The sequence below is a fragment of the Myotis yumanensis genome, unplaced genomic scaffold (assembly GCF_028538775.1).
Source record: "Myotis yumanensis isolate MYYU_CA2020_CCGP unplaced genomic scaffold, mMyoYum1.0.hap1 SCAF_2, whole genome shotgun sequence".
Taxonomy (NCBI): Eukaryota; Metazoa; Chordata; class Mammalia; order Chiroptera; family Vespertilionidae; genus Myotis; species Myotis yumanensis.
The window spans coordinates 137,204,095-137,228,957 of record NW_027223753.1 but is presented as its reverse complement, the minus strand read 5'-3'; the positions used below and the strand labels follow the sequence as shown (position 1 = coordinate 137,228,957).

The following is a 24,863-nucleotide window of genomic DNA, read 5'->3' as shown; positions in this document are numbered from 1 at the left end:
TGAATATTTGAAGTGTGTACACCAGGCAAATATTTTGTTGATTCACTTCAAATGAGTCCTACCAACTTAAAATAATGTGTGTGTCTTGAAAGGGGTACAAAGCAAATAGAAATTTCATGTGCATATAAATGTTTATGTTTATAATATTTTGTTATGTTATGTTTATAACATGTAACATTTATACATGTTTATAAAGAAATTATATATCATATAAATAGACTATTTCTGCACCACACTTTTACTCATACACAGCTCAGAATAAAAGTATACTGAACAGTTACGAATAAATGTCATTAACTACCTAACACTTGACAATTTTGGAAACTGCACTTAAGTTAACAATTTTATCATAAAATCTAATGGCTTCATATTGAATTGTTGTCTGTATCCCTAGAGAGAACTTAGCACTCAGCAACCATTCTTTTGGTCATAGGGTAACATCAGAGTTTGGGTTGTTTTAAATTCTAATCACCCATAACCAGGCTTTCCAGTTGAGTACAGACAATCAACAAATGTGCCTATAACAAACACACACAGAGCAGTTTACACATACTCAGTACAGAAACCCACATTCTGATTCCCTTAGTCAAAATATCTGATATATAGTCACGTAACATATGGCAAATCAATTTGCCTCCCTGAGGCAAAATTTTCTCAGCACCAAAATAGAATGAATAGTAATTCTCATTTTCACTATCTCACAGGGATACAAGAGAGTTAGATGAAAAAAAATGAAAGAACCAGTACTTTGACATATCTCTAAAAGTGCTTTTCATTAGTCTGTGTTCCTAGAGGGTGGAGACCAACAGTCACTAATTTTTGTAGACACAGGGTTTACCTAATTTGTAGGCACGTATTAATACTTTCTAAAATGATATAAATGAAAATGAGGAAGTTAAAATGCCCTCTCCAAATATAAGGTATTAATTACAATGAAGGAGTATTACTGTATCTCTAAACATGCCCACATTTAGCCCATGAATATACTTCATAAATTCTAGACTATACTTGTCAATCTTCCAAGAGAAAGTGAATGTTCAATAAATATGGAACCCAAAGGCAAAAAATGACAAGCAACCTTCACAAGGGGTATTGACTATGCTTTTCTATTATTACACATGCGTCCTCTAAGAAATTCTAGAGAGCAGCTGTTTTTGCAAATGAACTCTTACAGAGATCTGCTTTCTTCCCTTCATTTACCACTTAAAGTGACACTCGATTATATTATTGGATGCATAGAATACTTGAAAGTATTAAATTAATGCAAGTTTTTATTCCTATTTTAAATTAAGTATCTCCATACTGAGTGCGGCAGGAGTAGGTTTACAGTTGTCCATATGAAAATAATACCATAATTAATGAATAATAATAATACAAGAATAAACTCTGTTTCACATACAACTATAAACCTACTTTGGCCCCACCCTCTTTTGGTTTTTAATCCTCACCTGAGGATACTTTCTCTATTAATTTCTAGGGAGGGAGGAGAGAGAGACACAGAGAGAGAGAGAGAGACATCAATTGGTTGCCTCCCATTTGCACCCCTACTGGGACTGGGGAACATGCAACCAGGAATCAAACCCAAGACCCTTCGGTCCAAGGGCCAACACTCTAACCACTGAGCAACCAGCCAGGGCGTTCCCTCTATTTAAAAGTACTTGTCAGTATTCAGTCTATAACAGAGGTCTGTAAACTACTGCCTGCAAGCTACATCCAGCCTACTGTCACTGAATTAACGGATCGTATGTTTTTAAATGATTGAAAAAAATCAAAAGACCAATATTTTGTGACATGTGAAAATTATATGAAATTTATATTTCAGGGTCCATAAATTAAGATATATTAAAACACAGCCACACTTGTTTTCAATATCTCGCCAATATCTACTTTCATCTGATAGTAGCAGAGATGAGTAGCTGCCAATGGAGACTATATGGCCTAAAAAGTTTTAAATATTTACTATCTAAGCCTTAACAGAAAATTTTTGTCAACCCCTGATCTGTACAAAGATGGACACTGATACTGGAAGTCATAAGAGAATTGAGCTATGCTCCCTTAAACCTAGGTCTACCACATTTTCTAACTAACTCCTCATTCATTTGAAAGTACAGAAAATACTAAAAAGTACCTTACCTGCCATTTTCCTCGGGGGACCTGGAAAAAAAAAAAAGTATTAAGCACAATTTTAAAATTGTATGTGTCATATCATTCATCAAAGTACAAGTTATTAATATATTTCCTCTGAAATGTTTCTTTAAGTGAAAATGCTTGCATTGTATCAGAAGCTGACAAATTCCTGTGGATTGAAGGAAGTGAGCAAAGGTGGAGAAAGTGTTCCATTTTAAAAGTCTTTACTATCTTTAAACTTTATTAAATACTTTTAAAAGAGTTCATATAAGGTTATCTCTTTATAAATAAACTTTTTCAGTAGGTCAACAGGGGACTCCAGTAGTTGGCAATAACAAAACTAGGAACACTGTTGGGGAGATGCGATGTGCTATGTAGTATTGAAATCAATGAAAACCAAATCAAGCAACATACAGTAAGGTGCTAAGAGGCTGGGAAAGGTCAGGACTGACTGACTTATAGGATAGTGCCTTTAATATTTATTGACTTTATGTAACAGACACTATTAAGTTCTATTAAAAATTTCCCATGTGCCGGGAACTATGCTAAGCATTTTGCAAAAGTTAATTCAATTAATCCTCATTAAGATTTATTAAGGATCATTAGTACCCCCATTTTACAGGTCAAGAAGCTGAGGGACAAAAAAAACCTAAATCATTTAAAGTATTTCAAAAGTATTATTTAATAAAGCAGGTTAATAGGTAAATTGTCTTTTTTATGTAAATGAGAAGTTAAGACTTGGTAATTTACCAGAAACCATCCAGCCAGAAGTGCCAAAGGCAGGGTTTGAACTCAGGAAAGTTGACTCCGAAGGCTATGTTGCCTTCCCCGTGCTGCCAAGTGAGGGGATCCCCAAAGGCCTCACATTCTCAGGTTCTCAGGGGAGCTTTAGGCACAGCTGGAGGTGGTATTCTGTGAAAAAGCACTAAGGTTCAAGTGGAGAGACTGGTTGTGGTGTGAGGGTAGGTGGAGGGTCGATTTATCATGCTTGCCCTCTGCCTTGCACCAATAACTAGCTGAGTGTCCTTAGGCAAACTATTTAAATTCCCTGGGCTCTGTTTTACATATCAGAAACAACAGGGGCGGAGAGGGGGGTTATAACTATCTTATAGCATGGCTGTTGGGGTTAAATGAATTAATATAGATATAGTGCCTGGTACACTATAAATGCTGTGTGAGTGATTGCTGTAATTTCTGGTAAACCCAGAAGCTGTGACAAGACTATGCCACAGTTAAGATGTTGACCCTGTTAATGATGCTGCAAGGTGACCCAGTGCCCCTGCTCAGAGTGCACTGCACCCACTGCTGGGCCACAGCAATCCCCCAGAGGCTCCAACCTTCAAAGTGCTGGATCTGGAATGGAGGTTCAGACACTTTGCTTCAAATTTACAAGCTAATTCACAGGTTCTCTGACTCTGGGCTAAAACTTCATCCCTTTGAACCTGTTTGCTGCTCTGTGAAATGAGTATCGATAATAATATGCACTCTGAGGGGGGTGGAGATTAAGTGGGCTCAGGAGATGAGGTGCCTAATACAAAGTACTCACTCAATAAACGTCACCAGTGTCATGCCGTGGGTCTGAGCAGGGAAGAAATGCCTCCAAAGAGGTCTCTGACTCACAACTGTCATGTTTGAAAAGAAGGTGAGTGCAGAGTGGCCTTACACCAAGACACCACTCACCTCAGTGAGACCTGGACAAGCTTTAGTCGGACCTGGAGGTCACACCTAATCTGACGTCAGGCTCCCCTCGGCGCCAAATAAAAGCAGTGCAACATGCCGGCAGCAAGCGGGGGACATGACTTCCCAATTCTAACCCTCGCCCCACTACAGATCCAGTATGTCCCTTGAGTACATTATTTTGCCTTTTTGTAACTCAGTTTCCTCACCGGAAATATTAGCAATAGGAATATACATTTGCTAGAAATAGCACTGAATTACAGCATTTGAGTCATTTTAAATTATTGTTGTGTATATAACATACCCAACAGGATATTCCACTTAAAATAAAGAGTGCAGCCCTAACCGGTTTGGCTCAGTGGATAGAGCATCGGCCTGCGGACTGAAGGGTCCCAGGTTCGATTCTGGTCAAGGGCATGTACCTTGGCTGCCGGCACATCCCCAGTAGGGGGCGTGTAGGAGGCAGCTGATAGATGCTTCTCGCTCATTGATGTTTCTAATTCTCTATCCCTCTCCCTTCCTCTCTGTAAAAAAATCAATAAAATATATTTTTTTAAAAATAATAAAAAATAAAGAGTGCATTTTTAGAGTAAGTCTATTTACCTGAAGTCAAGTACACGGATGTCCTTATAGCCCGGCAACCCAGTAAATGCATTTTCAATCTGTTAAAAATAAAATTTATAAATAGGTAGAAATGTGGGAAAGGATGCAGAAAATAATGCTTTTAGGAGTAGACTATAAAGTGTACCCTCTACTATTAGAAGCTTTAATGCATACACAGAAACACATGGATCAGAAAATTACTAAGAAAATAATAGTTACAATGTTAGAAAATAGTATTTACCACAACACTGATAGGTTTTTCTTTTTCATTTTGTCTTTTAAGGTTCTAATGTGCTTTAATATTAATTTTTCTTCAAATTGTAAAGGGCATACTTCTCATTGGCAATTACTGTTCTTTCCCCTATGTGATGAAACGTGAAAAAGAACATTAGTTGCCCAAGGAGCTGTAACAGCATTTTTAAATGTAGTGTTTGGATAGGGAGTCTGGCTACAGCACACAGAGTGACAGTCAGGCGTTCATTTCCGAAAAGTGTCTGGTGGTGTCTGTTTCTTGTTCCTACAACACAAGGGAACTGTGGGCACAGTCAACATTAGGAAGAAATCTATAAGTCTGGGCTTACCCCCCAGAAGGGAGGCCTTGTTCACTGATTGTCGAAGAGGTGATGAAGCAGTGGCCAGTAAGTTAACTGGACCAAAGATCAATTTATGAGCATCACATCAGTGGGTACCAGTTTTATTTCTGCGTCTGTAATGTCCCACCATGTAAATCAGTATCTGCTTAGTGACTGGAGCAGGGAAAAGAGAATTCTAGACTGGACTAAATAGCTAAAAATAATCAAGTTATCCACAAATACCAAATGTTTAACAAGATTTAACATTTAACCCACCACATTTCAGAAGATGCAATCTGACCAAGTAAGTCATGATGGAGCTCACACTGGAAGAAGGGAAGGAAGTTGTCAGCAGACTTGGGAACTCTGTTAGTGGATCTCTGATTTTAAAACCAAGTCCTTGTATAATCAGTAGAGTGAAAATTTTTTTAAAGTTTTGGTTCAAAATAGAACAAACTCATAGGTACAGAGAACAAATTGATGGTTGACAGATGGGAGGGGTGTTGGGTGGCTAGGTGAAAAAGGTGAAGGGATTTAAAGTCCAACTTGGTAGTTACAGAATAATCACAGGGATATATAGCCTAGGGAATATAGTCAATAATACTGCAATAACTACATATGGTTACTAGACTCATCAAATAATCACTTTGTAAGTTATACAAATGTCTAACCATTATGCTATGCAGCTGAAATTAGTATAATTTTGAATGCCAACATAATTGAAAGAAATTAACAAAAAAACAAACAAATAAATCTTGTTTCACTGAAGATCTTCATGCCTTAAGGATACAGAATCCAAATACATGATAATAATAGTTTGCCTTGTTTTATTCTCTGAGAAGAAAGGGAGTGGTGCTATAATTCTTAGTGGATGGGATCCCAAGACGAGGAATCTTAGACTGAGGGATAAGTCCCAGCTGCTTTAGCTGGCAAAGTGGCCATGCATGTCTCTTTTATAGAATTAATATTGCCCTGCTCACCAACCACATCAGTTTCTGTAAGATTAAAAGGAATGTAGCTGAAAGTACTCTATTAACTGCAAAATGCTATTTACAGTAATTGCATATTTTTATTATTACTAAACCCATCTTTTGGGGGGCTTTGCCATCTCTTGAGTATAAATACATACAGATATTTTAATTCATCATATCCAGTTAATTACTGTACAGGTGTTCAGGTATAAGAAGTCATTTTACTTGACTAACATCAAGATTAATGATAGATACAATGTATTGAGTGACTGCTATATGCCTGATTTTGCAATATTACTTCTGATCTTGCAACAATCTCAAGAGGTACATATTTTCCCAATTTTATAGATGAGAAAACTGAGACTCTGAGATGTCAACTCACTTACCCAGGGGTCATGATTTGGTGAGTGACTGAATCAGAACTTATTCAGCCCCAAATCTCTCCAACACCAAATCCTATATTCTTCCCATTGAATTGCATGCCTCTTCCTCTTTCCCCTGACTCATAATAAATACGGTTTAGAACCAGGACCAGGACGGGAGAAACTGGGCAGCTCACCACAAGTTCTTACCTGAATTAAAATAAGGGGACTCTGTATGACATAAAGGGAGGAACACTTTGAAAGGAAAGAGGAGACCTGATTTCCCCTTCTACTCCAGGGGCTGAAATGACCGGGAACCAGTTACTAGTCCTCCTGGGCCTCGTCTATAGATGGATGCTTTTTCCCACATGGTTTCTGTGAGCTGTCAGACATCCTGCAGCCTACAGAACTCAAAGCAGTGTGCAAGGACCCTGGGTTGATACTGTAGCGGTCTTCAAGCCTGACCTTTCCCTCTAATGTCATATCTGGCATTGTCCCAAGTTTATTTTACTCTTACTCTTCTCATGAAAAAAAAATATTTTTTTTCCCTCAGTCCCCCAAACAGGCTTTTTTTTCCCCATGTGCCTTCCAATATTGGCTGAGAAACAATAGTGAAGGAACAATCCCCGTGGCTGTGCCTGCAGGGAGAGAGCTGGAGGGCCTCCTTCAGTTTGTAGTAAACATGGTGACAAGACCTTTCAGAGCCTCACCCCAGACCCCACGAAGATGGCCCAGTGGTAGATGTTTTGTTCCAAGTAAAGGGACAGGAATGTAGAGACAGGCCAGAGAAGGAACTGTTGCACGGCAGGCCCCGGCCCTTCGTTACCTTCAAACCACCTCAAGCCAACAGCTCCCTACCTCATAAAGTCCCTGCAGGGGATGGTTTTCAGAGTGTTTATTAGCCTGTCCTAAATATGCAGCCATTCAGAATATTTGTTTACCCAAACACGGAGGCTTATTAAAGGTTCTTTAACCCACGGGCAGAGAGACCCAGACAGCCGATCCAAGACACGATCTGACACAAGGTGGCCACTGGCCTGGCTGACATTTCTTCCACATACCGTACAGCCTCCCAACTTGGCCACAGAGCTAGGAAAATTAACTGTCTGGCCTACACTCCCCATGTCTGATGGCTGCAACGATGCTGTTTGGCTGAGAGGTGCATATTTTTATTTCTCATCTAGACACAGTGTCTAGGGAAGGAAATTAGTCTGAGGTGATGGAATTGAAAAATGTGGCCAAAAAGAAACCCATCGAGAGGGAATGGAAAAGAAATAAACAGGAAGGAATGGTGTGCCCCGTAATTGGAGAGAGAGGAGGATGGGCACTCATTGTCTTACTACACGAGAACAAAGGCATGCAGGGGACAAGTTGGGTCATTTTTGACTGAAAGAACCTTGAGTTCAAGTTCCATATAGAATTCTTCCAGAAAGGAAAATCATGAGATGATCTATTGCCTGATTTTTTTAAAGAAACCCTTTATTAAAAATACCTACTCCCAAGGAACAGAGGTAGAAGGGACATCGACTGGTCACTGGATGCCGTTTGGTCCTCTGAACTTGGTACCATGTTTTACCAGGTTTGAACAGTGTGAACTGTTCAAAATTTTTCAATTTAAAAAAGTAGAACTGAGTATGAAAATTAAAGAAATTAAATATAATGTTTCGCAAAGAAAAACAACACATTGTATGTAGTTCCTCAAAGATGCTCATTTTTCACAGGACACAGTCTTCCTTGGCTTTGCAGCAAATGTTGGAAATAGCATTTATTTGTTAGATGGCAAATGTGTGAAGATTTTGTTTCAATGAAATAACCCATCTGTCTTTCAGTGAACTTTTCACAGAGCTTTCTGAAGAAATGCTAAGTCATCACCCCCGAACAAAGCAGATAGAGAGCTTGAGTCCAAAAGCTGCCTCTAAACATTGCTGTGAATATGAGACATTTATCCCAGAAAACTGTCTTGCTTATTTAAAAAATGAATAAAAACAAACAAAAATCACTCACCTCTGCGATAAACTCTTCTACAAGGCTCTGGTGGTGGAAGCTAGAGGGATCCCGTAGCTCTTCCCTGTATTGCTCCCCCAAAAGGTGGATACTGAATTCTGCAATCTGCTCAGCTGCTGGTTTTGTGGATTCTTCTATCACAGTCTCAATTTCATTGCTAATCTGAAAGTTTAGGGAGAGAACAACAAAAATGTATTGATTGTCTACTGTATGCCAGGTTCTATGCCAAAGGCAATTTCTAGTGATGCTCTTCTATATAGTGTTTGAATTTGGAACTAATTGGGTAGACTTTCAGACACAGGTTAATATTAAAATTGCTGTGCATTTGTACATTCCTTTGAACACACAATGATTAGTTCAGGGAAAGATAGAACATATTTCAAAGATAACCACCAAATTTGACCATTTGTGAGTTAAAACAGAGTTTACTGTGCTAAAATTGTCATCTAGAAATAGCTTAGAAGCTTATTTCTCAAGATTGTTTATATTTTTACAAATTCTTTAATGTCTGGCTTAACGATGACAGCTGGATTCTCAAATCTGTTTCTGCATTAATCAGTTACAATATTTTCTTTCAGTTTAAGTATGTGAAGAAAATCTAGCCATACAGATAAGTATGCAGAAGGAAGGAATATATTAACAGCCTTTTCAGGTAATTGTGGATTTCTTTCTAAATACTACACCAAGGTCAAGAGGTGGTAGTTTCCTTTTTTTTTTTTTTTAATATGTTTTTATTTTTCAGAGAGAGGAAGGGAGAGAAAGAGAGAGATATAGAAACATCATTGATGAGAGAGAATCATTGATTGGCTGACTCCTGCACGTCCCTTCTGGGGATCGAGCCCGCAACCCGGGCATGTGCCCTTACCAGGAATCAAACCGTGACCTCCTGGTTCATAGGTTGACACTCAACCACTGAGCCATGCCAGCAGGGAAGAGGTGGTAGTCTCTTAATTGTTAATTGCTGTGTGGAATCTGAAACCATTTCACCAAACTCTTTGTACTATGTATCATTAGAACACAGGTTTTCCAGTGGCCAAGGCTGGAATAATTAGAGTGACAAAATGAATACTGAATTATAATCCAAATAATTAAATAAACATTCATGAGTCCAGCCCTAGCCTGTTTGGCTCAGTGGATAGAGTGTTGGACCCCCAGACTGAAGGGTCCTGGGTTCGATTCCAGTCAAGGGCACATGCCCAGGTTGCGGGCTCAATCCCCAGTGGGAGGGGGGGGGGCGGCATGCAGGAGGTAGCCAATCAATGCTTCTCTCTCATCATTGATGTTTCTACCTCTCTTTTCATCTCTGAAATAAATATATACATATTTTTAAAAATTCATGAGTCCATCCATCAAAAAACTACTAGACTTAATACATGAATTTGGCAATGTAGCAGGATACAAAATTAACCCCAAGAAATCTGAGGCATTTCTATACACCAATAGTGAACTTGCAGAAAGGGAGATCAGAAAAACAATCCCATTTACCATCGCACCAAAAAAATTAAGATACCTAGGAATAAACTTAACTAAAGAGGTTAAAGACCTCTACTCAGAAAACTACAGGACGTTGAAAAAAGAGATAGAGGAAGACATAAACAGATGGAAGAACATACCATGTTCTTGGATTGGTAGAATCAACATCATTAAAATGTCCATACTACCCAAAGCAATCTATAAATTCAACGCACTTCCCATTAAAATACCAATGGCCTTCTTCAAAGATCTAGAACGAACTCTCCAAAAATTCATCTGGAATAAAAAAAGACCCCGAATAGCTGCAGCGATCCTGAGAAAGAACAAAGTAGGTGGGATCTCAATGCCAGATATCAAGCTGTATTACAAAGCCACTGTTCTCAAAACTGCCTGGTACTGGCACAAGAACAGACATATAGATCAGTGGAATAGAATAGAGAGTCCAGAAATTAGCCCGAACCAATATGCTCAATTAATTTTTGACAAAGGAGGCATGAACATACAATGGAGCCAAGATAGTCTCTTCAATAAATGGTGTTGGGAAAATTGGACAGATATATGCAAGAAAATGAAACTAGACCACCAACTTACACCATACACAAGAATAAACTCAAAATGGATAAAGGACTTAAATGTACGACAGGAAACCATAAAAATTCTAGAAGAATACAAAGGCAACAAAATCTCAGACATATGCCAAAACAATTTCTTCACTGATACAGCTCCTAGGGCAGTTGAAACTAAAGAGAAACTGAACAAATGGGACTACATCAAAATAAAAAGCTTCTGCACAGCAAAAGAAACCATCACCAAAACAACAAGAAAACCCACCTCGTGGGAAAACATATTTGCCAACGTCATATCTGATAAGGGCTTAATCTCCAAAATTTATAGGGAACTCATACAACTTAACAAAAAGAAGATAAACAATCCAATCAAAAAATGGGCAAAGGACCTAAATAGACACTTTTCGAAAGAGGACATTCAGAAAACCAAGAGACATATGAAAACATGCTCAAAGTCACTAATCATCTGAGAGATGCAAATCAAAACAACAATGAGGTACCATCTCACACCTGTCAGAATGGCCATCATCAACAAATCAACAAACGACAAGTGCTGGAGAGGATGTAGAGAAAAAGGAACACTTGTGCACTGCTGGTGGGAATGCAGACTGGTGCAGCCACTATGGAAGACAGTATGGAGGTTCCTCAAAAAATTGGAAATGGTGCTCGCTTCGGCAGCACATATACTAAAATTGGAACGATACAGAGAAGATTAGCATGGCCCCTGCGCAAGGATGACACGCAAATTCGTGAAGCGTTCCATATTTAAAAAAAAAAAAAATTGGAAATGGAACTCCCATTTGACCCTGTGATCCCACTTCTAGGAATATATCCCAAGAAACCAGAAACACCAATCAGAAAGGATATATGCACCCCGATGTTCATAGCAGCACAATTCACCATAGCTAAGATCTGGAAACAGCCTAAGTGCCCATCAGTAGATGAATGGATTAGAAAACTGTGGTACATCTACACGATGGAATACTATGCTGCTGTTAAAAAGAAGGAACTCTTACCATTTGCAACGGCATGGATGGAGCTGGAGAGCATTATGCTAAGTGAAACAAGCCAGTTAATGAAGGAAAAATACCACATGATCTCACTCATTCATGGATAATTAAGACCATTACAAACTTTTGAACAATAATAGATACAGAGGCAGAGCTGCCTCAAACTGATTGTCGGACTGCAGTGGGAAGGCCAGGGAGGGTTGGGGGACGGGAGGGAGGGGAGTAAGGGATCAACCGAAGGACTTGTATGCATCCATATAACTATAACTAATGGACATAAGACACTGGGGTGTAAGGGAGGGCAGGGGCTTGTCAAGGGCGGGGGGGAAAAAGGACACTTACGTAATACCCTTTGTAATACTTTTAGTGAAAAATAAAAATTAAAAAAAAAAAGAAATATCTTATATAAGAAAAGCCTAAAAAAAAAAAAAAAGAAAAAAGAAAACTACAGGACGTTGAAAAAAGAGATAGAGGAAGACATAAACAGATGGAAGAACATACCATGTTCTTGGATTGGTAGAATCAACATCATTAAAATGTCCATACTACCCAAAGCAATCTATAAATTCAACGCACTTCCCATTAAAATACCAATGGCCTACTTCAAAGATCTAGAACGAACTCTCCAAAAATTCATCTGGAATAAAAAAAAGACCCCGAATAGCTGCAGCGATCCTGAGAAAGAACAAAGTGGGTGGGATCTCAATGCCAGATATCAAGCTGTATTACAAAGCCACTGTTCTCAATACTGCCTGGTACTGGCACAAGAACAGACATATAGATCAGTGGAATAGAATAGAGAGTCCAGAAATTAGCCCAAACCAATATGCTCAATTAATATTTGACAAAGGAGGCAAGAACATACAATGGAGCCAAGATAGTCTCTTCAATAAGTGGTGTTGGGAAAATTGGACAGATATATGCAAGAAAATGAAACTAGACCACCAACTTACACCATACACAAGAATAAACTCAAAATGGATAAAGGACTTAAATGTATGACAGGAAACCATAAAAATTCTAGAAGAATACAAAGGCAACAAAATCTCAGACATATGCCAAAGCAATTTCTTCACTGATACAGCTCCTAGGGCAGTTGAAACTAAAGAGAAACTGAACAAATGGGACTACATCAAAATAAAAAGCTTCTGCACAGCAAAAGAAACCATCACCAAAACAACAAGAAAACCCACTGTGTGGGAAAACATATTTGCCAACGTCATATGTGATAAGGGCCTAATCTCCAAAATTTATAGGGAACTCATACAACTTAACAAAAAGAAGATAAACAATCCAATCAAAAAATGGGCAAAGGATCTAAATAGACACCTTTCAAAAGAGGACATTCAGAAAGCCAAGAGACATATGAAAACATGCTCAAAGTCACTAATCATCCGAGAGATGCAAATCAAAACAACAATGAGGTACCATCTCACACCTGTCAGAATGGCTATCATCAACAAATCCACAAACGACAAGTGCTGGAGAGGATGTGGAGAAAAAGGAACACTTGTGCACTGCTGGTGGGAATGCAGACCGGTGCAGCCACTATGGAAGACAGTATGGAGTTTCCTCAAAAAACTGGAAATGGAACTCCCATTTGACCCTGTGATCCCACTTCTAGGAATATATCCCAAGACACCAGTAACACCAATGAGAAAGGATATATGCACCCCGATGTTCATAGCAGCACAATTCACCATAGCTAAGATCTGGAAACAGCCTAAGTGCCCATCAGTAGATGAATGGATTAGAAAACTGTGGTACATCTACACGATGGAATACTATGCTGCTGTAAGAAAGAAGGAACTCTTACCATTTGCAACGGCATGGATGGAGCTGGAGAGCATTATGCTAAGTGAAACAAGCCAGTCAATGAAGGAAAAATACCACATGATCTCACTCATTCATGGATAATTAAGACCATTACAAACTTTTGAACAATAATAGATACAGAGGCAGAGCTGCCTCACACAGATTGTCAAACTGCAGTGGGAAGGCCGGGAAGGGTTGGGGGGCAGGAGGGAGGGGGGTAAGAGATCAACCGAAGGACTCGTATGCATGCATATGAGCATAACCAATAGACATAAGACACTGGAGGGTAGGGGAAGCTGGGGTATTGTCAAGGGCGGGGAAAAAAAAGGACACATATGTAATGTGTAATGCTTTGTAATGCTTTAAGCAATAAAAAAAAATAAAGATGCAGAAAGAGCATTGAACAAAAAAAAAAAGAAAAAATTCATGAGTCCATGCTAATGTGATTTAATAAATAAATCTGAGAGAAGTGACAATAGTTTCTTACAAAAGAATTCCAATTAATAAATGCAGAAGGAATGAGGGAACTAGAAATCACTACTAGAACATACAGTAATAATTGCTTCAGCTCATCTAATCCAAGTCCCTCCATTTGATACACAAGAAAACCAGGGATTGGAATGGAAGAATGGCTAGCCTGCGGGCTCACAGCCAATGGCAGAGTCAGGAAGAGAACACAAGGACTTTATCACTGTGCCATTTCATCTCTGATGGATCACATAATCAGCGACTTTCAAAACTTTAGAAGATCCCACCATGGCTTCTGATGCTTGAGTTCTCTCCACACTACCCCTGACAACAGGCTGCTCATCCTCAATTTAAATGGCTCTGATGAGGAAGACCATTGCATTTCCAAAAGAAGCTCTCGTGGTTATAATGTTTTCATATATTATCCCAAATTTATTTTCCTGTAAGTGTTAACCATTGATCCCAGTTCTGTAACCTGGGACACCTATAAACACTGTGGTCACCAGAGAGCCCTTCAAATAAATACAGGCAGCCATCATGTCTTTCCTGACTTCTCCCTGGTTCCTCTCCTACAGACACTTCTCAGGCTTGTAGTGTCTTCCTCACAGTGTGGCACACACCAATGAGGTCTGATGACCACTTCCCTTGTGATAGATTCTATATCTGTATGATACAACCCAAAATCACACTAGCTTTTACTAGGTGATTCTCCCCCTGTAACTGCATCAAACTGCTGATCCATATTGAGAGTAACACCAACACAAACTCTTAATCTCAAATAGAATTTTGTACAAGACTTTGAATTTTTTCCATCTTAAATTTTACCTCACTAGATTTGGGCAGAAACTTCCATTTCCAGTATTATTTTAAAAGAAATATGCTTAGTAACCTTACTGCTACATAATGCCTAAAATGCTGAATAAATATTTTTAATGTTTTGAAAGCATAGCTCATTTGCAAGAAAGAAATCCCCAATGGGTCAAGAAAGATTAGAGGAATCCAGGGAGGTGACTGAGTGTTGTTTGTGTACATGGTGTATCTGCTGATCCCTTGAGGCCTCGGCTTTAGTTTTACCTTTTATCATAAAGTGGAAGGTCTGCACATGTTTAAAATCAGACCAAAGACTCTCACATAAAGTAAGGATTCTAAAAGCTCTATAGACAGTTTGAAACAAATTAGACTAAGTTGAAGGGAGAATTAATGAACTGAAAGACATATTTGAAAGCAAAACAGAAAGATGAAGAAATTAAAGTTATTAGAGAAATAAAATGAGGTCAGACATATCTAATCATAAGGGATAACAGCTGAGAATTTCTTTTATAACCATTTTTGTAAAACTGCAGAATCCCAAATACTGTATAGTATTTTACATATATATAGTATATGGGATATACAGAATTAGGGATTTTGCAGTTTTACCAAAATGGATATAGATGTATATTTCTGTTTACTTATTTTGCTTTGGATTTGTTGTATTTCCTTATTGTGAGGCTTTATGTCTATCCTACATTCTGAGAAATTCTCAGCTGTTATCTCTTGTGAGATTATATATATATATAGAGAGAGAGAGAGAGAGAGAGAGAGAGAGAGAGAGAGAAGACAAGGAATATTTTTAAAGGAGGAGCTCCTTTCAAAGGGATCACAATGTCCTGAAACAAGAGAATCCCTGTGCAGTTAAATGTATTATTTGTAGTTCATTGTATATATATTTATACTTAAGTTTATTGCATCATAAACTATATATAATTCATTTCAATAATGCATATTTTGCTTTTTAAAATAATCCTGTTTGTTGTCTTCATGACTCTCAAGTTAAAGAATCCCTTGTGGGGAAGAATAGGAATTGTATTTGCTTGCATGTGCCTTTAAGAAGCCTGGAGCCTGGCTAGTGTGTCTCAGTGGTTGAGTGTCGACCTATGAATCAGGAATTCAGGGTTCAATTTCAGGTCAGGGCACATGCCCAGGTTGTGGACTTGATCCCAGTAGGGGACATGCAGGAGGCCACAGATCAAAGGTTCTCTCTCATCATTGATGTTTCTATCTCTCCCTTTCCCTTCTTTTCTGAAATCAATATTTTTAAAAATGAAATCTGGAATAATTCACAAGAATATAACAAAAGCAATTGCCTGATAGGGTGGGGGGAAGGGTAGTGTAGAGTGGAAACTGGGAAGATGGCAGGGTTAAATATGTGACCAATTATCTCTTATATTTGTAATTCTTAGACCCATGTGAATGTAATATCCCTGAAAAAAATGAGCAAAAAAAAAACAAACAACAACAACAAAAGAACTTCCAAAAAAAAAAGTAGACAAAAACAACCCGAATAACAACTGAGCTGATTGGTAAGTTCCCAGTTGTAATAATAAAAGTTAGAAAATAGTGAAATAAACCTTGACCTCAAAGAAATACCTCAATCTAGAATTTAATACAGATTTAAAATATTTTTCTAAAACAAGGGAATAATTAAGATATTTTCAGGTGATCAAAAATTGAGATTGAACCAGTGAGAGACTCTCACTAAAGTAATATCAGGAGCATATATATCAGAAGGAAAGTTAACCTCAAATAGATGTCTAAAATGCAAAATGCAAAAAAAATAATTTTAAGAAAATAAAATGATAAACATCATTTGTCAGTGTATATAAATGTAAAATAAATTTTACTATATAAAACAAATATAGTATAGTCTAAGTTATAGGAGTAAAGAGAGAGAAAACTAAAGTAGAGGGAGGAAAAGAACAAAAATAGAATATAAATCAGTAGGGTGGTCATTTGAGGTACAGTATTCTAATCTTCCCATGTTGCTCAGGATAAGGACAAAGATTTTGAAACATTTAAATTTTGATAGAATAAACATGCATTATAACTTACAGTGTAACTACAAACAAAATAGAAAAAGTATATGATTGCTGAAATGGTAGATGGAAAAATATATCAGGAAAAACTGAAATGCAAAATTGTACCTTGGGCTTTATTTTGGACTTATTCTTGTTAGGTATTTCTATAGTGTTTTGTTCTATAAATTGGCTTCAAATTACCCTTTCTGTTTGGGATATTAATATTCCAATTGATTATACACAATTTCTTCATGTCTACTATAGTAAATTTTATCTCGTTCTATAAAACATTCCAGACCTAAATCATAATTATTCTGATTCAAGTTCAGAACTACAGTATCACTTTTTATTCATTCATTCACAAATATTTCTCAAGTGGTGATATTTTTAGCACCATCAACTTTGAACACAGTGGTACTGAAGGTAAAAGTACTGATTTGGGCATCAACTCCGGCATCCCAATCTACTACCAGCCTTGTTCAGTTATAGGGAGGCTGGTGGGGCAGAGTGGGTGATTTATTCTGATTTTATATGTTTAAATGTTGAAGTTTAGGAAGAGAAGATGCAAGGTAACTAAACTGTGCCTTTCTAGTGAATATGTTCAGTCAGACTTTGCTATATATTAAGTAATCAAGGATTTATGCACCCCCAAAATTTAAAAATACATATTTAACAACATTTCTAATACAACATGTCCACCTTCCTGGGCAGTGTGTACTTTTTAAAGAATTTGAATGTGGTGGGAAAAAAATCAACTTAATGCTGTACAGTGGCCAGGTTACTATTAATAATGATGTATGTTAAAAGAATGGTGCTTCTAGATTTTTTTAAGTATATTTTTATTGATTTCAGAGAGGAAGGGAGAGGGAGAAATAGGAACATCAATGATGAGAGATAATCATTGATCAGCTGCCTCCTGCACACCCCACAATGGGATCAAGCCCACAACCTAGGCATGTGCCCCTGACTGGAATCGAACCTGAGGACCTTCAGTCCGCAGGCTGACACTCTATCCACTTAGCCAAACCAGCCAGGGCTGCTTCTAGATTTTTTAATGACATAAAATCTATATCCTTTCACTCTGAAGGAGAGGAAGCTAAGTCCTGACTGATTTAGGGATAGAAGAATATAAGCAAATGTCCCCGTAGTAAATTATGTCCTGTAGCCCACAAGAGACGGTGAGTGGGCTTACCACAGGACAGTTCCCCAGATCCTGAGCCATCTCATTTACAATTTGAAGCCCTCTCTCGCCAAAAGCAGTTTTACTTGACTCTCCAAGGAATCTTTTTAATGCACTGGTTTTAGAATCCAAAACATTTCCATCAAGGGAACCACAGGAAGTCCTGTGTACTCTGACAATGGCATAATAACCTCCCTTAACCCCTGTTCTCCATGTTATAAACTAAACAAAACAGAGCGTCACTCACACTCTCCTCTGGTCTCCCCAAGCTGCTCTCTGAGGTACCTGCAGAGGAGGTCACCCCTGGATATGGAACTCTGAGGGCAGCACCTAATGGAAAAAGAAAAACATGTGCATGAATCCAGTCCCTGACCAAGTCCAAACCCCTATCAGGAAATAAGGAACTGACCACTAAACCATTTCCATAAGTCATTTGCTTTTTCACTTTGGAAATTCTTTGCATTCTAACCTTAAGACACATTTGCAGAGAGTCTTCCCAGGACAAGAAATTATTATGATTCATTCATTCATTCAACAAGCATTTACTGAACACCTAGTACATGTCAGGATCTATGCAAGATGCTAGGGATTCAGGCAAAGTCCCTGTCCTTGCAGAGCTCTCTAGGAAAGGGGACAGACACTGAAGGAAGTGATACTACCACAAAGGGGGGTGGGTAAAGGTTGGAGACTAAGCATGAATTGGTCACTGTTGAAGCTGGGCCGTGTGCTATTCTAATTTTTGTGTATGTTTGAAATTTCCAATAAAGAGAAGCTTTTAAAAAATTAACAAAGAAAGGAACTATCAATTGACAGGAAATAGAGAGGTCAGAGGAACATGTTAAAGTACACGGCAGAATGCAGCCAGAAAACTCCTCACTCTGGGAAACTCTACAAGACAAATGACAAATTCTGGGCCCAGGAATGTCCTCCCTGTTGCATGAGCAGTGGTTAGAGTGTTTGCCTTACAGTAATTCTTTAGGAGTTTTCTGATTTGTATCAAACCCAATAACTAAAGGTTTGTAAGTACCCACAACATAATGCCATGAAATAAATGTTTTAATTACTTTTTCTTGAGGCTCTTGAACAACATATATAGAGAGAGAGAGAAACACAGTATTTTTTAAATGTGAGCTGAAAAATGTTTGCTTGCAAGATTGTATTAAACCATAAATAATTTTCAAAGAAAAGTAAGTAAAGGCACAAAAGCATACCTTCCAATGTTGAGGTATCGCCAACAGGAACTAGAGATGACAACTCAGGGCTAGGGGGAAAAAATGTTTGGGGTTAATAAAATGATAGAAATGTGAGGGCTTATGTGGTGCTTTCTTTTCCCAAAAAGGAATTAGCTAGATTTCCTTTTTTAAATTTTTAATTGATTTTTAGAGAGAGAAACATCAATTGACTGCCTCCTGCACATGTCTGCACACACCTCACACTGCCCCCGCTGGGGATCAAGCCCCTACTGGGGGATTGAGCCTGCAACCCACACTGGGCAGGGCAGGAATTCATTAGATTTTCAAACAAGGATTCCAAATCAAAGTACTGAATAACAAGTTTTTTAAAAATAGTCTTCATGCCCTACTAACCAGTTTGGCTCAGTGGATAGAGCATCAGCCTGCGGACTCAGGGGTCCCAGATTCGATTCCGGTCAAGGGCATGTACCTTGGTTGTGGGCACATCCCCAGTGGGGTGTGTGCAGGAGGCAGCTGATCAATGTTTCTCTTTCATCAATGTTTCTAACTCTCTATCCCTCTCCCTTCCTCTCTGTAAAAAAATCAATAAAATATATTTTTTAAAATAGTCTTCATAATTTATTTATTTTCTATTTATTGATTCCTACTCAATTAGAATCATGCTATACAAACTACTCATCCACTTATTATATCATCCCTCTTCCATTTTATTTCTTCTCAGTTTTTATCACTATGTGAAATTATTTTGTTCATTTATTATCTACTAGAGGCCCGGTGCATGAATCCATGCACTGGTGGGGTCCAACCAGCCCGCCCTGATGCGGGCAATTGGGGGCAGGCTGGCTGGGCGGTATGAACCGCTGATCTAAAGGAATATGACATCTGGATAAGTCATTATGATATGTGATGAGCTGAGGAAGTATCAAGAAGCTTCTTTCTTTTTTTCTTTCTTTTTATTGATTTCAGAGAGAAAATGGGAGAGGGAGAGAGAAATAGAAACATCAATGATGAAAATCATCAGCCTCTTGCATGCCCCCTACTTGGGATCGAGCCCACAACCCAAGCATGTGCCCAGACTGAGTACTCCTGGTTCAAAGGTTGACACTCAACCACTGAGCCACACTAGTGGGCAAAAGGCTTTTTGCACCCATGTTGATGTGGTTCAGTTGTTTGGGTGTCATCCTGTGTATTGAAAGGTTGCCAGTTTGATTCCCAGTCAGGGTACATGCCGGGTTGTGGAATCCATCCCCAGTAGGGGACGTGCAATAGGCAGCCAATTGATGTTTCACTCTAACATTGATGTTTTTCTCTCCCTTTTCTTTCCTCTCTCTCTAAAAATCAATAAAAAAAAATTTTAAAGAGTCTTCTTGGGTTACAGGAGGTAGAGCTAAAAAAAATGAGATTCAGATGCATTTGAAACAAACATTAACATAATTAGTTATGAATAGGGTCTATCAATTGTCCACAAGGCAGAACCCATCCTATGCCCTCACTTGATACATGAAAAAATGAGGCCCACATGGGTAAAGCCATTTTCCCAGTGTCACCAAATAATGCAATATAACCCAAAGCCACACCTGAACTTTCTAACTGTATCCAGTTCCCTTTTCAATAATAATAACAGCAAGAATGATTACAACTAAATTTCCTAAGCCCTCATTTCAGGTCAAGCACTGTGCTAAGTAGTTTATCTTCGTTAACTCGCAACAATCTTAAGAGGAAGATATTAGTATCCCCATTTATACAGATGAGAAAACTAATGCTAGAAGTGGTTAAGAATTTGCTCAGGTGACAAAGCTGGCCAGGGGAAGAGCTGTAATGTAAAATAGACCCATTTGGTTCCAGAAACCTCACTCTTACCCACCTTAATTCCTTACAACATGGCCTTCACGTGGCCCATATTCTCTAGAAGGGCAACCAACATGGTTTCACCTTATCCTAACGTTAGTGGCCTACCTAAACTAAACAGCCTTAAATAAATAAATAAATAAATAAATAAATAATAACAAAAATAGATAAGCTAAACAACCTAAAAGTCAAAGAGTATACGGCCCCAGAAAAAGTAAGGGAAACCCAGTGAGAGCTGGAGAGCCATAAGCCACCAGGTATAAAGAGCAAAGAGGTCAAAGTAAGGCAAAGCAACCAAAGCACAACACAGTAATTAGAACAGGAAGTTGGGATGACAACAGAGAAACCAGACCTCACCTGGAGTTGGTCAAATTGTCCCCCACATCAAAATCAGATTTATGCTAATTCTCTATGTAAGCAATCAGATGGAGAAGTGTGCTTACTTCAGAAAAACTACTGAATTCAAAATAACATTGCTTTAATGATGGTAAGTAGACAACTCTCCATAATTGAAATTATCTGCCTAACACTCCAACACTTAATCCCTCCTCCTCCCCGTCCCCCACCCCCCGCCCTGTTTTCAAAAGACAGTAAAGAACACTTAACAACAAGAACCCTTTCACACGGTCTCATTAGGTAGGCCTCCTGAAGGGATCCACTGAGGTGTCACTCACAACAGAACTAGAACACAGAGTCATGTTGAGTTTGGAGACAGAAATGCTTCTTCATTTCCAAGCCAAACCACAAATTTGAAGTTGTTCAGCTAAGACCTTTAGTTTAATACCAACAGCAAACAACCCCCTGTGGTCTCATTTCCTCAGCTCATCCAGCACATCATTTATTCCTCGCTGCTGCTGCCTAATCATGTCAGTGGAATTCAGATGGGATTATGTCAGAAAATATCACAGCCACATGGAACAGAAGTGTAAAAATGTAGTGAAACAAGCCAAGCATAATCTCCTGTCTAGATGACTACTCCCCTTGACAGTTTTCTATACTTTGCTTTGTTCTTAAATCTGTTCATTGTAATCAGCATGTGACAACAGAACTCAAGGCACCGAGCCAGAAATCCTGGGTGCTGGTCCCAAATGTATAATTAACTTTGTGTACGACTTGGAAAAATACCTCAGTTGCTCTGAGACTCATCTCCAAAACAGAACCACCTCCCTGCCCTACCTATTTCACATAGGTATTGATGAAAACTAAATAAAATATCATGTGCAGAGCATTACAAAAAGTACTAAGTGCTAAACCGATATAGGAGAAAACAGGGGTTACTGAAGCAGTGACATGTGTCATCCCACACAGAATAAAACATTTGCTTTAAAAAAATGTTTATTTGCCTTTGTGATCTATAATAGGCATTCTCAACTACAAATGTATGTAATTGAGATACTCCCCTCCCACACACACCCAACAACAACAAAAAAGCCCAAAGAACAGTCCTTACCCTGAGAGGTCTGATGATGAACTTGGGTGATTGGGTAGAAATTCAGTAATTCATTTAACAACTATTTAATGAGCACATGTCCTAAACTGAGCTTTATACTCGTTATTGAGGATATGGTAAGACCCCATAGCAGGGTTAAGCAGCCACGGGAACCACGTGGAGCTGCCTTCAAGATGTCTGGTTGAAAGACCTTGTATGCAAATATGCATAACCCATGGACACAGACAATAGGGCGGTGAAGGCCTGGGGGAAGGGAGCAGGCTGGAGGGGGTCAAAGAGGGGAAAAGTGGACATATGTAATACTTTCAATAATAGAGATTTATTTTTTTTAAAAGATGTCTGGTTGTAACGGAGACAAGAGCTGGAGGGAAGGCCATTTGTAAAATAGGTCACATGGCAGAGACTTGAGCATGTTTAAATACTAATGGGGACGAATTAATAATGGGAAAGTTGAAGACTCGGGAGAAAGAGAGAAACAATGACAGGCAGAGATTTCTAAGAGGTAAGATGGATGTGAAGTCCTGAGTATGGTAGGAAATGCTTTTTTTTTTTTTTTTTTTTTTTTTTTTTGCTCTTTTAAAGATACTTGGCAGATGACAGTAGGGAAAGCTTAAAACAACACATTGCAGCCCAGCCAGTATGGCTCAGTGGTTGAGTGTCGACCTCTGGACCAGGAGGTCATGGTTCGATTCTGATCATAGGGGAGTGCAAGATGATGATTCTCTCTCATCATTGATGTTTCTATCTCTCCTTCTCCCTTCCTCTCTGAAATCAATAAAAATATACATGAAACCCTCAATACTTCTTCAGGTTAAGAGCCATATTCAGTCAGTATTTAAGTACTTCTTAGCCATATAAGATCTATAAAATATGCTATCATTTTTATCAGGTACCACCATGAAGATTACTGGCACTGGCAGGACTCACCAAACTATTCAGCCCACCGCCTGTGTGTAGCAATGGCAATCGCAAGAAGCTCTGAGCTCTGCCTTTTGGCCATGAAGAGTCCACACTCAGGAAACCACATGGTCCACATCTGAGTAGAGGCTCAGTCTCAGGCCCCAGCATAGACTCAGTGATAACATTAGCTGTACGAATAAGTGGGACCACAAAGAGTCCTACTTCCCGCCTCTTTACTCATGTTTGATTTGAAACGTATGTGTACCACACTACTACTCACATGTACACCCCAGCTGTGCTTTCGCCAGGACTCTGCTGTCAAGACTGGATCTCTGGACACTGACTCACCGACGTGGTTTTTCCAATGTCCTTCCCTTTCATTTGAGGCAAACTTCTGGACTCTGACCTGGATTGTATGCCCTAGCGGTGCTTTGCTAAATACTCACACATATGCTGGCATAATCTAGATATTCTGAGTATGGAGAGAAGTGGAAATCTTTAGCCCCCGTAGGCTCAAAATCTCTCACTTTCCATGACCTATTTTTCATGCTACTGCTCAGGAGCCAGAAATGACCTTAACCCTAAACCTAAAGACCAATGAAGCCAAGATTCATAACACTAGAGGAGTCATCAAGGTTGTGCTATTCCGATACTTCAAAATCATTATTATCATTCCCCAGTAAAGTGATCCACACCACCACCCATCCTTTAATAAACTATCCTCCACTAAGGTGCACCATTTCAGGGCAATTTTATCATTAGCCTGAAAGGCTCAACAACAGTAGGTCATTTCATATTTCATTTCCAGAAATCTATTTTTTCACCCAAGAGACACAACAAGTCTGCCTCCTGGTAAGGTCAGACAGCAAACAAGAGCAGTGGCTGTGGTGGTGGTCTGGGAAGGGGAGTGGCCTCCAATGAGGAAAAGCATTTGGGACTTACCCACAGGCCTGGTCATTGCAGGAACTGGCAAGAAAATAGAGAGTGGCCATTAAATTTGGGGTGAGTCTTGGAGTAAGTATGATACACCTCTGTTGCCAAACATGAACTTAGGGGGGAAAAAGACACTTACCGGCTAACAGTTTCCTTTGTGTATGCCAGTTTCTAAGCAAAACAAGATGAAAAAGAAAAGCCGAAGTAAGTTAATGACAGTTAATAAGCTGTAAACAAAACCTTTGGCATAGAGAGCCTAATGCCTTAACATTATAGAATCTATGTTATTATTCTCATTGATTAGACAAATAGGTGAAGCAAGGTACTACGGATGCCAAGTTTGTTTGTGGCTGAGAACGCCCCTACGTGCAGTCTCTGTTTATGTGCCCAAAAGTTCCTGTGCTCTCCATTCGTGGACAGAAATTAACAGGCTTTACCTGCTGCTCATTCCCAAACCGTCTATAAATCAGAGATTGGTGGAGTTTTACCTTAACCTTCCATGGACTTAGAATCAAAGAATTTTGTGATCTAACATATGTATAGTAACTCTCATCCTAGAACAATATGAACATGTAGATAAAATAACTGGTAAATCTGCTTCTCCAGAATTCAAACAAAAAGACAAATTCTATCAATTATAGAATTATGTCTCTGTCGCATTCCAAAGCAAATTGTCTCCAAACTTCCTCTAAGTTAGTGGTTTTCTTTTGAGACCAATATGATAAAAAGAACACCAGTAACTGGAAGTCAGAAAACCTAGTTTCAAGTCCCATAGAGGCAAATCTGGTGTTAGACCTCAATTTCCTCATCTGCAAAATGGGGAGACTATTACTCTAACTCTTATAAATTACTCACTGCTCTTCTTACTCTACAG

The 24,863-nt window shown here is 38.8% G+C and overlaps 1 protein-coding gene and 1 non-coding gene across 2 annotated transcripts in view; one reads left to right on the top strand and one right to left on the bottom strand.

Annotated features, from left to right (window-relative positions):
• Nucleotides 1-24,863, bottom strand: part of IMPG2 (interphotoreceptor matrix proteoglycan 2) — a 74,218-nt gene that overhangs the window by 30,670 nt on the left and 18,685 nt on the right. Inside the window, exons 4-9 of the mRNA XM_070403511.1 lie at nucleotides 24,129-24,160; nucleotides 18,877-18,926; nucleotides 17,913-17,995; nucleotides 8,317-8,478; nucleotides 4,408-4,466; nucleotides 2,134-2,154 (exon numbers count right to left, since the gene is read on the bottom strand). Coding sequence (XP_070259612.1) covers nucleotides 2,134-2,154; nucleotides 4,408-4,466; nucleotides 8,317-8,478; nucleotides 17,913-17,995; nucleotides 18,877-18,926; nucleotides 24,129-24,160 — 407 coding nt within the window. The remainder of the gene's footprint in view (nucleotides 1-2,133; nucleotides 2,155-4,407; nucleotides 4,467-8,316; nucleotides 8,479-17,912; nucleotides 17,996-18,876; nucleotides 18,927-24,128; nucleotides 24,161-24,863) is intronic.
• LOC139004488 (U6 spliceosomal RNA) lies at nucleotides 11,018-11,124 on the top strand. The gene has a single exon (XR_011470370.1). It is a non-coding gene; the product is annotated as a U6 spliceosomal RNA (small nuclear RNA).